This window comes from Rhinolophus hipposideros (assembly GCF_964194185.1).
Source record: "Rhinolophus hipposideros genome assembly, chromosome: 5".
Taxonomy (NCBI): domain Eukaryota; kingdom Metazoa; phylum Chordata; class Mammalia; order Chiroptera; family Rhinolophidae; genus Rhinolophus; species Rhinolophus hipposideros.
The window spans coordinates 100853716-100866947 of record NC_138051.1 but is presented as its reverse complement, the minus strand read 5'-3'; the positions used below and the strand labels follow the sequence as shown (position 1 = coordinate 100866947).

At 43.7% G+C, this 13232-nt stretch overlaps 1 protein-coding gene across 12 annotated transcripts in view; it reads right to left on the bottom strand.

Moving 5' to 3' along the window:
• MARK3 (microtubule affinity regulating kinase 3) overlaps positions 1-12849 on the bottom strand; it is an 80580-nt gene extending 67731 nt beyond the window's left edge. For 5 of the 12 annotated variants that reach the window (XR_013993285.1, XR_013993286.1, XM_081047415.1 and 2 more), the window contains exon 1: positions 12203-12400. Coding sequence is in view for 10 of the 12 variants with exons in the window: in XM_081047415.1 (XP_080903541.1) it covers positions 12203-12253 (51 nt within the window). In the remaining 2 variants the exon portion in view is untranslated. Of the gene's footprint in view, positions 1-12202 lie in introns of all 12 variants that reach the window. The other 7 variants (XM_081047419.1, XM_081047421.1, XM_081047422.1 and 4 more) reach the window with 5 other exon arrangements.
• Positions 12850-13232: the final 383 nt, after the last annotated feature.

Sequence of the window (13232 nt, the reverse complement as noted above, 5' to 3'; positions counted from 1 at the left end):
ACACCCAAACTGTGAGGTGCTTGATAAGTAGTTACTGAACAGATGAATCAAGTAGCCAGTATGCTCCATAAGGCAAAACACATCATACGCGCCTCTGACTGTGTTCAGTGTGAATGCACTAGAGCTACAAACGCCTGCACAGTCTGCATGTACAAGCTTTCAGGTACCCGGCGCTTCCTCTTTCCCCCCAGGTGGCAACGGATGCCACACCCACTGCCACCTGTCGCCCGCTAACTCCTGGCTCAAGGAGGGCTTCTTGCTCTCAGCACTCTCAGACACTCTCAACCTCCTTCATTCTTATCTCTTTTCTAACTTTTTCATCAGGAAAACGTCCTTGTCAAAACAAGCCTGATTCCAGCCAACAAACATAAGAAAGCACTCATATGAAGGAAAAACAAGCGTATTTTTCACTGATGTACCAGGGGTTGGGATAGGTTCTCTTGTTTCATTCACTATCATGTAATACCACATTACAAACAACGCCTTCTATGCTTTTGTTGTAAATGTATACTTTAGGTCAGTAAAACAGGATTTTATGAACTCGGTACAAATTGAAGCAACTTGTAACATTGTTCCTGTAACAAAAAGGATTCTAATTCCTAAATCAATTTAGGGAATATAGTCTATTTACAAATGCTGATAAAAGAAAAGACTAATTTCTAAATCAGAATTTAGGGAAAATAGTCTATTTATAAATGTTGATGAAAGAAAAGACTAAAACGACAGCTAAGTTATGACACTAAGGCTTTACACAAACAAGATGTTGTACAGACTTGTGGTGATGTAACGCAAATGTTGTCCATCAGCTGGAGTACGGTTTTAGTTGGCACATGACAGGTATTTAATACATATTAGAGTAACTAAATAAATGGTATCAAAATATAATAGTGTTCAAGTGGTTAAATTATGAGCAATTTCTGTTCACTATCTTCCAAATTCCTTCTATTCATTCATTCAAACATTTACCAAGTGCCACATTATAACAGATTTTATATAAACACACGCCAGGCAGCTTGGGGTGCTGGAAACCCAGCAGTGCATGCCACAAAAGCCCTATCCCCGTGAGGCATGTGTCCAACGGGCTTACTATTCATGCAATGAAAATATGGCCATCAAAATCATACTACTACCCAAAAGTGTAGTTAAAAATGCTTTTGCAATATAAACATACATTTTTTTAATTAAAGTGTTTTATAAATTCAGCTGCTCATGTAGTAAGTTATCCAGAGTGAGACACAGTTAAATAGACAAAATACGAACTTTTGTGCAAATCTATTGTCTTCTATTTCATGTAAAATAGAAATATCATGAATCTCAAGATTCACAGGCACCCCAAGTCCGCACCTCCGCTCGCCCCCAACCCATTCACACTGAAAGACTGACTTCTGAGCATCCCCCAGCACGTGAGCTTCAGGAGGCTGCGGATGCGCGTGTGCGTCTGTTTGCTCATTACCAGACAGCTACTCCTGGCCCGCGGGAGCAGCGCCTGGCCCACAGGAGCAATGCAGTACATTGTTGCTGAATGAATGTTAAAGGAATTCAAGGCCCTCTCTGGTCTTCCCCATTCCTCCTCTCCCGCTACACCATCCGCTGTTGTCCCCCGTGATCCTGGTTCCCAGTCTGAATGCCCTTTTTCTCTTCAAACCTAGAAAATCCTACTCATTCCTTTGTGTTTGGTCTTCTGCCACCATCTGTATGAAGCCTTCCATGACTCTCCCTGCATCCTATCAGAATTTCTTTCTTTTCCTTTGGGCTCCCAAGGTACTTTGCCTGTATCTGTCTCTATTATGCTTGATTGACAATACTATTATCCACCTCATTGGCTCTTGTGCTTCTGAGCTCCTGGAGGAACTCACTCCCCTCACCTGAGGTCAGGTATAGCAATGTGCCTAACTCTGGCCAATGAAACGCAAGTCAAAGTGACATGCCAGTCACCTGCTGAAGCCCTGTCTTCTGCTCTCCTGAACGCTGAGCATTGTGCAAAGACAGAGGGCCACAGGACCAAATCCACCTGGACAAGATCAGTCTTCCCAGAGCCAATGAGCCCTCAGGCAAACTGCATGAACAAGGGTTTTTTACTGTGTTAAGCCACTAAGATTTCGGTCACATATATTACCACAGCATAACCCCACCTAACATAATACATATTCATACAAATAAACAATACAAGCAAAAAGAAACTTGTATTTCCCCATTAGATTACAAATTCACACAGCAGATTGAAATATCTGATATTTATTAAATCCCACCAGGGTTAAACTTAGTATACTTAGTTTTATGTTTCCCTACATAAAGTCCTTAAACTTAAAAATCTAATGTGTTTAAAAAATTCTCTCAAAACGGAAGCAATTAAAAATTGCCTTTTGCTTCTACGTGGCCTTCATTTTTCCCCACGTACCCATCAGTGGCCCTAAAGAAGAAAAAGGTTCCTGTTATGTATCATAGCACTCAATGCCATACTAAACATTTTAACAAATAATTTTGAATTCTTGTACTGTTTGTCAATTATTTCACTCATGAATTTTTTTTTCTCCCTAAGGAGCCAATAAACCACTTGAGGACAAAAAAAGGTTACATAATTCTTCTGTAATCAGTTTATAACATTTTGTGGCAACAATAAGCACATAACAGCTTATGTGCCTGGCGAATTTAATTCTTGAAGATGAAAGGAGTCCTGATCCTTCTCCTTCCCATGGAATTGAATTGATACCACTTCATCTACTATGAAAACTAGACAGTGAACAGTGCTACGGAAACTAATGCAGAATCAAGCCAAGACAGAAAACTAACAAATTCACAAAGCGTTCATTTTCAAACTAAAATCTCTTTAATACAAAACATTTAAGTTGCCAGGTAATATTATTAGGGATGGAGCAGACACTGTAGTTATCTACTTAATATCCGGATATTCCTTCTTCATTTCCAAGAGAAGCTGGATGTGTGTGTTTGGGGAGGCAACATGGCCAGCTAATTTCTTGTTTTCCCAACTGCCTTGCAGCAAGAGGTAGCATATGGCTTAGTTCTGGCCAGTTATCATTAGTGAAAGTCTACTGGGGGATTCTGGGAAAACTTTTGTTTCTCAAAAAGGGAGACAGATACACTAGTACAGTCCCTTCCTCCTGCACTGAATGCAAGCATAATAGCTGGAGCAGTAGAAGCTATCCTACAGCCATAAGGTCTCAAAAATGTGAGAAAAGACAAAAATATTTTTAAAAACCACCAGCTCCAATATTATTGAACTGCTGAACCAAAGCTAGAGGCTGTCTAGATTTCTTCTGTGAGCAAAACAAACCCCTATTTGGTTAAGCCATCGTTAGGTTTTATTACTTTCAGCTAAAGCACTACTAACTATTACAGGGGCCGTAACCATTTCGATACTAATGTAAGAAGCAGTAAGAAAATAAATGGGGAATGCATTCAATTTTATGTTATATGTATTAGTTCTTTTAAAAAATGTGTCTATATAGTCACAGAATACAGATCATATAACCAGAACATAATATGGTTCCAGGTTTGCCCTTGCATCTATCCGGTAAAGCACAAACTTTAAATGTAAGAAGCTTAAGAAATCAGGTTTAAAAGTTTACCACAACTTTATACTCTTTTTCAACTGTCTGAACAGACCTCCATCCCTTCTGTAAAACAAACACAAGACATGTGCCCACACATCCTTTCTAATCCTTAAAATAACCAGTCACCTCCCTAACATATGGGCAGGTTTTTCAAATGTAAAAAAAAAAAAAAGAAAACACCTACAAAGCCAAATTGTGAAAATAAAGGACTATTCCCCAAGTATTTTGTAATTTAGAGATATTCATAAAATCAATTTTCACTTTTGAAAGCAGCTGAACAATTATTTCATTCACTACAGAGAAAAACATTTAAGATTGAACAATTTGTGATTTAAAAAACTCTTAGAAAGCTAGGAACAAAACTTCCTTAATTTGATAAAAATCATAGGCTAAAAACCTTCAACAAATATTATACTAAATGGAGAAACTTTAGAATCATTTAACATCAGAAACAAGAGGAAGCTGCCTATTATCACTACCATTATTTAACATAATACTGGAGGCCATGGCCAACACTTTAAGAGAAGAGAAAGTTTTAAGATGTAAGAATTGTAAGAAAGATGTAAGATGTAAGAAATTTAAGATGTAAGAAAGGAAAGAGATAAAAATGTCATTATTTGTAGCTGATATGATCTACCTACAAACCAACAGAATCAGAAATACCATTAGAACTCATGAGAGTTTGGCAAGGTGTTAAGATCAACCAGTAACTTTTCTCTACACCAGTAGTAACCCATCACAAAATTTAATTAAAAATAGTCATTCTTAATACAGTCGTCCCCTCTTATCCACAGTTTCACCTTCTGCAGTTTCAGTTACCTGTGGTCCAGAAATATTAAATGGAAAATCCCTGAAATAAACACACAGTAAGCCTCATGGAGGGGGTGTGATGTACATGGAAAAGGAGGTGAGATATATCTGTGGATATCTGGAAGAAAAGTATTCAAAGAGAAGACACAATGCCAAGACCCTGCAGTTGGAATGTCTCCTGGGTGTTCAAAGAACAGCAAGAAGACACCTGGGTCAATGAGGTGAGTGAGAAGAGGTAGGAGATGGGGATAAAGAGGAAAGGCAGGCCAGCGCATGGAAGGCCTTATCCTCAGTAACAGTCCTAAGAAGTCATGACTATTACCAATCCCATTTTACAGATGAGGTAACTGGGGCACGAAGAAGGTAAATAACTTGTCCAAGATCAGAAATAAAATGCTACGTAGGGTTATAAACCCAAAGAGTTACTATTATAGTGGTTTGAACACATGACCCCAAAGTCTTTGGCACACCTCCCATTATGAGGTAAGGTCCATGTCCCTTCTGCTAGAGTCTGGGTGCTTGTGGCTGCTTTAACCAAGAGAAAATAACAGAATCACAGTATTCTGTGATTTCAGAGGCTAGGTCCTAACAGGCAGGCAGCTTCCATCTTGTTTGCTGACAAACATCGAGCCACCTCGGAAGTCCAGCACACTGTGGCCTCCATGCTGGAGAGGCCCATGTAGCCACTCTGGCCAGGAGTCCCAGCTGAGCCCAGCCTTCTCACCATACCTGCCAACCACCTGAGTGAAGAAACAGTCTAGGATGTGCAGCTTCCAGCCCAGCTGTTCAAACCCCACCCCTAGCCTTTCATGATCCCCCAAACTGAAGTCCCAGACATAGTGGAACAGAGAGATAAGCCACCACTGACTGAATCTGTGAGCATAATGTTAAGTTGTGGAGCGGTTTCTTCCACAGCAATAAGCAGAACAACTATACAATAAGCAGGAAATAAACGTTAAGAACTTGAATAGAAATGGGGAAAAAATCGGAATACATTCCCATGACATGAGGAAGGTTCTTTATCATTGAATATCTTTACCATCTACATGGCAACCTTCTTTTAAGAGAAGAAACCATAAGCTCCACCAGTCCACTTCACTAGTAAAGCTAATATGTGCCCAGGGCACGCCAAGGCAGGCCTAGGCTAGGCAGGGGCTAGGCAAGGGAAGGAGACGGGAAAGAGGTGGGGACAGTACGTGAACTGGGAGTCGTCCAAACACCTCCAACGCCTCAACAACAGCTGCTTGTCCCAGTTTAAATGATTATTCTGGATAAAGAACAGGAAGTCTAAGGGCAGAAGACTGAGTGAGGAAATGGTTCTAGGTCTACTCCTCTCCAGGATTCTCATTCTAGAACCAGCTATTGTAGTCAATAAAATTACAAAGGTCCTGACTGCATACAGGATGGGGTGATATAAAATTCTGGAATAAAAACCTTTGGGTTCAGTTTATTCAAATTTCATATTAAATTCTACCAATACAGGCTTTCATGTAAAATAGCCATAATACAAACCCCACAATATTTAACCTCCACCCAAAAGCAACTACCTATTAGCAAGAAATACAAATAGCCCCTTTGTTCAAGATTCCACTAGGAGGGGCCGGCCCGGTGGCTCAGGCAGTTGGAGCTCTGTGCCCCTAACTCCGAAGGCTGCCGGTTCGATTCCCACATGGGCCAGTGGGCTCTCAACCACAAGGCTGCCAGTTCGATTCCTCGAGTCCCGTAAGGGATGGTGGGCAGCGCCCTCTGCAACTAAGATTGAACACGGCACCTTGAGCTGAGCTGCCGCTGAGCTCCTAGATGGCTCAGTTGGAGTGCGTCCTCTCAACCACAAGGTTGCCGACTCCCGCAAGGGATGGTGGGCTGTGCCCCCTGCAACTAGCAACGGCAACTGGACCTGGAGCTGAGTTGCGCCCTCCACAACTAAGACTGAAAGGACAACAACTTGAAGCTGAACGGCACCCTCCACAACTAAGATTGAAAGGACGACAACTTGACTTGAAAAAAAGTCCTGGAAGTGCACACTGTTCCCCAATAAAGTCCTGTTCCCCTTCCCCAATAAAATATATTAAAAAAAAAGATTCCACTGTGAACGCCAAGATCCACATAACCCACAGAAATAATGCCTTACCTAGTCTACATAAGATTATATAAAACTAACCATGGCTGAGCAGCTCAGGTGGCTGGAGTGCAGTGCTAAAGACCTCTAGCTGGAAGAAAAAGTTGGTGCCCTCCCAAGTATTACACAGGCAGGTGCATCTGGGGCAGCACAAGCCCCTAATTATTGCTTGCTGACCAACTCCAAGCACATTCTTGAAATTTTTGTGTAAGACAACATTAAAGTTGGGATATTCCCAGGAGAGATGTGTTTTCTCCTTCCGGTTTAATTTGAAAGTTTAAAATGGATGTGAGACAAGTGAATTTCTGCTTTAGTCCTCCCAGTTCTTATCAAAAGGGGCCGCATTCCCTGACTCTTACTTCCAGCTTCGGAACAAATTCCCGGGACAAAATTTAACTATATATCCAACATCCTCTTTGAAATTAAAGATAACAAGTACTATTAATCTATATTAAGCTTTGTATGTCTCTTGTAAGCGATTGCAATGTAAATAATAATGTGCTACATAATAAAAATGACTAATATTTTACCCATTGCAAATTTCTACCTTCACCTAATTTACATGCAGAATAAATGAAAATGACCCTCAATTGAGGTCTATGTTTTCCCGAATACTTTGACCCAATAAAAGAATAATTCTTCAGAGATCAACTTTTTTTAAGGCCCAAATAACTTGACTGAATATAATTTTAGCAGATTAAATGAAATCATATTACATATTTTAAATGAAATATTATATAAAGTACTTAGTACTGTTGCCTAATGTATAGTAAGTGATCAATAAAGGGTAACTTTTTCTTCTCCATAACCACATTTTCATTCAAAAAACCAATTTTAAAAACTCGTGGAACTTGAAAATTTTATTGAATCTATTGGAAACCTATCTTTTATAGACACAATACAATCTACAGGAACATAATTTAATTGGCAAGCCTTCACTGAATACTAAAGCAACTTAAAGTGTGGTCCCTGGACTTTTAGCGTCTACATCACCTTGAACTTGTTAGAAATGAAAACTCTAAGACACCAACGTTAGAATCAAGGCCTGGGGATGGGGTCCAGCACTCAGCACTTGAACAAGCTCTCCAGGTGATTCTGTGTTTGCTCCGGTTGGAGAGTTTACAGACTAGTTCCACCAAACTCAGGGTGCAGTGTTCTTCAGGGACTGGAAGTCCTAAAGAGCAAGAGTATTATGGTTCCTAAGCACATCCTCTATAGCACAGTGTCACACACATAGTAGGTACTCATATGTGAACAGGCGATTAATAGTCTCATATAACCAGCAGCTGGCTAGACAACACCATCAGTTTCTGTATTTCACAGATAAGAAATTCCAATGACTCTCTGCATTAACTAATAAGTACATGGTGCACACACACCAGGAGCTGTTAAATAATTGGCAAAGCCTGGGGCCTCCAGTACTTTAGCAAATAACCCAGGTTTACAAAGCGTCACTCGCTTTGAAACTTAAGTGAAAAATACATTTCTAATTTTACCACTATACAAACAGAATGTGTCCATGGCTCTACACAAGTCAACTGTAGAACAAACTAAAATGCAACCTTTTCATCAAATTTTAAAACACATCTTATTTCACATATTAACCAACTATAATAAATGGATTCTAATTTGAACAAACTGTTTAAAAAGTAGTCAACTAAGGAAATTTGAACACTGGATAATTGATATAAAGAATAATGATAAAGGGATTATGATTATCCTTTTTTAAAAAGCTTTATCTGTACTAAAAGCTTTAGAGATTGAAACGCTAAGATGTACTGAATTTGCTTCTTGGGGAAAGAACAAATGCAATTAAGCTGGCCATTGACCTGCGGAGTCCACAGATGGCTAACTACATACCTGGGTTTCTAAACCCTGGCACGACTGACATTTTGGTCCAGAGATCTTTGTTGGTTCGAGGGAAGGGGTGCTATCCTGTATATTGTAAAATGTTTAGCAGCATTTCTGGTCAGTAGCAACCCTCTTCAGTTATGGGTATGACAACCAAATACGTCTCCAGACACTGTCAAATGTCCACTGGAGAGCAAAATCGTCCTGGTTGAGAACCACTGACAAATATTTATTAATTCTCTCTACTTATTCGTTTGAAATTTTCCGTAACAAAACATTTTTTAAGTCCTATTTAATTATACGCTATATCAGTACAACTACATCTCTCTGCCTGGATCATTAGTACATAAGCTTTTGGGAAACAACCTGATATACAAAACAGTGAAGAGCTGGAGAACTGGGGCCTAGTAGAGGTTCTGCTACTAAATTGTCAGTCACAAGCAGCTCCTGTCACCTGTCTGAGCCCCAGCATCTTCCCTATGTCAGACTGTTTGACAATTCCTTTTGAGTTATACAATCTTTTATATACCCATCAGCTAAAGGAGTATATTCATATTTGGAAATAGAGTAGTATACTAGGAAGAAAATATTCTTATAGCAAATTATCTGCCTTTTATCATTCTTGATCTATAAGCAGCATTCTTATCACAATTATATGTAACTACTCATATTTAAAATTTAAATAACTTTGGGAAAAAGATGGATTTGGGGACAGAGTCCCAGAGAGCAGTTTGGATGCTCTTGGCCTCACGTGGAAAGGTGCTGACTTGGGTAGTAAATGGCCATCAGCTGTGACTAGTTGGCCATCAGCTGTTACTGGTTAGCCGTTCGCCACTAATATAACTGCCGTGGCTACGCTAAGGGTTGGTAGGTTGGCGGAGAAGCGGAGCGCAGACTGCAGTTAGCAAGTTGGGATGGTTGGCGGAGAAGCAGAGGGTGGACTGCGGATTGTGTGGAGCCTGCTTCCTGTGTCTCCAACCCAGCCGCCAGCGAGAATATAGTGGTATGACTCCCCTATCTATGGCTCCATTGGTATTCCTATTTGGCCTCACATATCCTGCGTTCTTATGCGGGGAGCGGGACCAGAAACCCTGCATGACAATGATCTTGAGAGTATTATGCTAAGTGAAATAAGGCAGATGGAAAAGGACAAGAACTGTATGATTTCACTCATATGTGGGCTACAAAACAAAAGCAACAAATGAACAAAACAAATACAGACAACACAATGGTGATTACCAGAGGGAAAGGAGGGCTTGGGTGGAGACGAAGAGGGTAAAAGGGGGTCAAATATACGGCGACAGAAGGAGACTAGACTTCAGGCAGTGAGCACACAATAGAGTATACAGATGTCTTATTATAAAGTTGTACACCTGAAATTCATATAATGTTTTTAACCAATGTTACCCCAATATATTTAAAAAATTTAAGTAAGATTCGTAGGGTAAGCAAAATGGAAAGTCTTTTTACAAACTAGAAAGACAAGCTGTTCTAATCATAATAGGCAAAATGTCCATCAACTGGTGAATGAATTTTTTAAAACTGTGGTACATCTAAACAATGAACTACGAAGCAATAAAGAGGAATGAACTACTGACACACATAAACATGAATCAACCTCAAAAGTATTAATGTTAAGTGAAACATGCCAGACATGTGATCATATACTCTTTGACTCCACTACACAACATTCTAGAAAAGGTAAAACTATAGGGACAGTAACAGATCAGTGGTTGCCAGAGGCTGGGGAAAGCGAGAGGGGATTGACTGTGAGGGCCACAAAGGACCTTTTTGGGCAATGGAAATGTTCTCTATCTTTACTGTGATGGTGGTTACATGACTATACATTTGTCAAAACTCATCAAATTGTACACTTAAAAAGAGTGACTGTTCTCTCAATAATCCTGACTTTGATAGAAGAGCTGCTCAACTGAGAGCTCCCACTCATTCTTGTACCCTCACCACTCAATTGTCAGGAAGCCTAATACTTAGCAGCAGTTCAGTAGATAAATAATATGGTATATGCCAGACGTGTAACATTGACACAAGGGCACCACACTGTAAAAGATATCCAACTACTTCCAGAACATGCCAATACCTGAGTTAAAAATGGAACAGGGCATGATAAATTAATCCATGATGTGTTACCAACCTCTGATTGTAACACTGTCAAAAACTCAATTTTAAGTACATTCTGTGAGAATAAAGACACACTCCATACCCTACATTGTTTTGGAAGAATATAGTACCAAATAGTCACGAGGATGTGGGGTGCAGCATGGGGGATGTGGTCAGTAATATTGTAATGGTTATGTATGACGTTCGGTGGGTGCTGGACTTGTCAGGGGAATCCCTCCATAAATTATATGGATGTCCGGCCACTGTATTGTACACCTGAAACTAATATAATACTGAATGTCAGCTGTAAGAAAAAACAAACAAACAAGAATAAAGTTAGTAATTACTAACAATACACAAAAAGACTGCAACGCAATTCAACAAAATCACCAAGAACAAATGCGCTATGATGGTTTGTGGTTTCAGTTTATTTAGAAAGTATGGAGCTCCTGCTCTAGTTCAATGTAAGATTTTGCTTCTCTAAGTGAAAGCCAATGACCAAAGCTAATCAACTCACTTTTTTGCTTGCTCCATTCCAGGGCGCCAAAGAACAGGTTGATCAAGTCAGAAATCGGTTCAAAAAGGAAATAAATTCACTGACACACGTACAAATTTCTATTACACACTTGATGTAATTTTCTAATCCGTCTCAGGTAAAGGAACACATACCACTGTACTATTTACTTACTAGGCTAAACAGCATTAAATACTATACATTAATATACCACAGGGACAATTCAAACCGAGGTTTACATAAATAGATTAAATCACCTGATAGCTATCCAGCAAACAAACGGCATTTTTAAGATTAAAATGAAGGCACTGGATACCACCAGCTCACAATGTCTCAGGACGTTACTGAAATCATGAAAACAGGCCGAGCAAGGACGCTTTTCCTAAGGGATGGCATTTTCTTGCCAGGAATTACCTCATCACACAATGAAAAGCTAGTGAAGTTTCTTCACAAGGTATTTTCTAGATATTTTGCAGAAGATACCAGCTGGACTGGAACAGTTCTGAACGCAGGGCTAGAGAAGAGTTCAGAAGGCATTTGGGCAGAGTCAACATTTTTCCAATAGAATCTCCACTACTAGTTGTCATTCCCTAACAATGGTGCTCCAGGCCTTTTTAAAAGGTTTAGGTGAACAAAAGGAAAGGAACCTTTCAGAGGCTCTGAGGACGCGAGTGCTGGGGGGGACCTGCGAGCTCGTCTGAGCCTCCGTTTAGGAAGGAAGGACGCGCGCCCCGGCCGCGCGGAAAGCCGAGGGCGGCCTGACTCCACAGCCTCCGGCCACCGACGCGCAACCGACGCCTTCAAAGCGGAGGCGTCGGGAAACGGACGCCTAACGCCGTCTGCCCTCTCCCGAGAACGCCTCTCCTGCACAGCTCTGGAGTTCCTTCTAAGGAGGCCGCAAAGATTCCTCGGTGGCCATTTCGTTTTAGTGACTGTCCCCAAACTCAGTGCCAGACAAGTTTACAGAACGAGGCACGAAGGGCCGTCCGCGGGACCCAGCGGACTCCTGTCAGGCAGCACCACGGGCACGTCCGCGTGTGACGGCGCCCCGGGCGCCGCCTGCCCACGTGAAGGGAGCCTGGTTTGCACGAGCCCACACTAAGGCGACGGCACACGCCCGCGGGAGCCCCTCGGCGGCAGCCCACAGGCCCGTGAAGAGCGCGAGCGCGGCGCAGCGGGGCCACCGGCCGGGAGCGCACACGACGCCGGCTGACTTACGTTCTCGGCGTCTCGTTCATTCACCGTCGGCAACGGGGTCCGCGTGGACATTTTACTTCACTTCACTCCGCACAACGTGAGCGTGAAACCAGACAGCACGGCCCCAGGGGCCGGCGACCGCGTCCTCGAGTGGCCGGCGGTTCCGGGGCGGCGCGCGGGAGGGCGGCTCCCCTCCCCCACGGCCGTCTAGATCCCGGGCCGGGCCCGGGCCGTCCCCCGGCGGGTCCCGGGGCTCATGCTCCCCCGGCCCCGGCGGCCGCGCCGAGGATCCCGCGGGCGGCGGTGGCGGGGCCGGGCCGGCGGCAGCGGGCGGAGGTCGGCCCGCCGGCGTGCCCGCGCCTCACGGCGCCCCGCGGCCCGGGAGCCCCTCGCCTTCTCCTCCGCCCCCGCCCGTCGCGCCGCGGATTTCAGCGCCGGGGCCTCCACACAGCGCCGCCGGCGGCCCCTGAAGAGAAGGCGGAGGAGGATGTGCAGGAGGTGGAGCGCAAGACAGGCCGCCGCGGGGTGCGGGCGCCGACCATGGAGGGGGCTGCGGAGGCGGCGCCTGCGCCCAACTGCTCTTCTCCCTCTGGCTCGCTTTCCGCCTCAGCCTCCCTGCCGGCCGCCGCCGCTGCTCCCGGCACCTCGGAGCCTCACGGACCCAAGATGGCCGCCTGTCGGCTTCCTCTGCTGCCCCCGGATGCCGGAAGTGACGGCCCCGCCGCCTCCCGAAGTTCGGCCAATCAGCGCGGCCAAGGAAGTCGGCCTCGCTGCTGTTGCTAGGGGCGACTTGGTCCGTCTGAGGCCGAGGGGGCGGTGCCCAAGGCGGCTCCTGGCTGGCGCCCGGGGCGGCGGGTTCCCAGCTCCCAGAGCACGCAAGCACCCGCAAAAGATCCCGCAAACTGCCCTGGGCGGCGGCCTGAGCCCCACTGATGCGTTGGCATTTGCAGGGTTGATTGAGCGCCTGCTTTGTGCAAAAGCTGAGGTCACGGCCCCCTGACCGCGCTGCCCCGAATGGAGTCACCGCAGCAATTATAGGGCCAGGGATGAA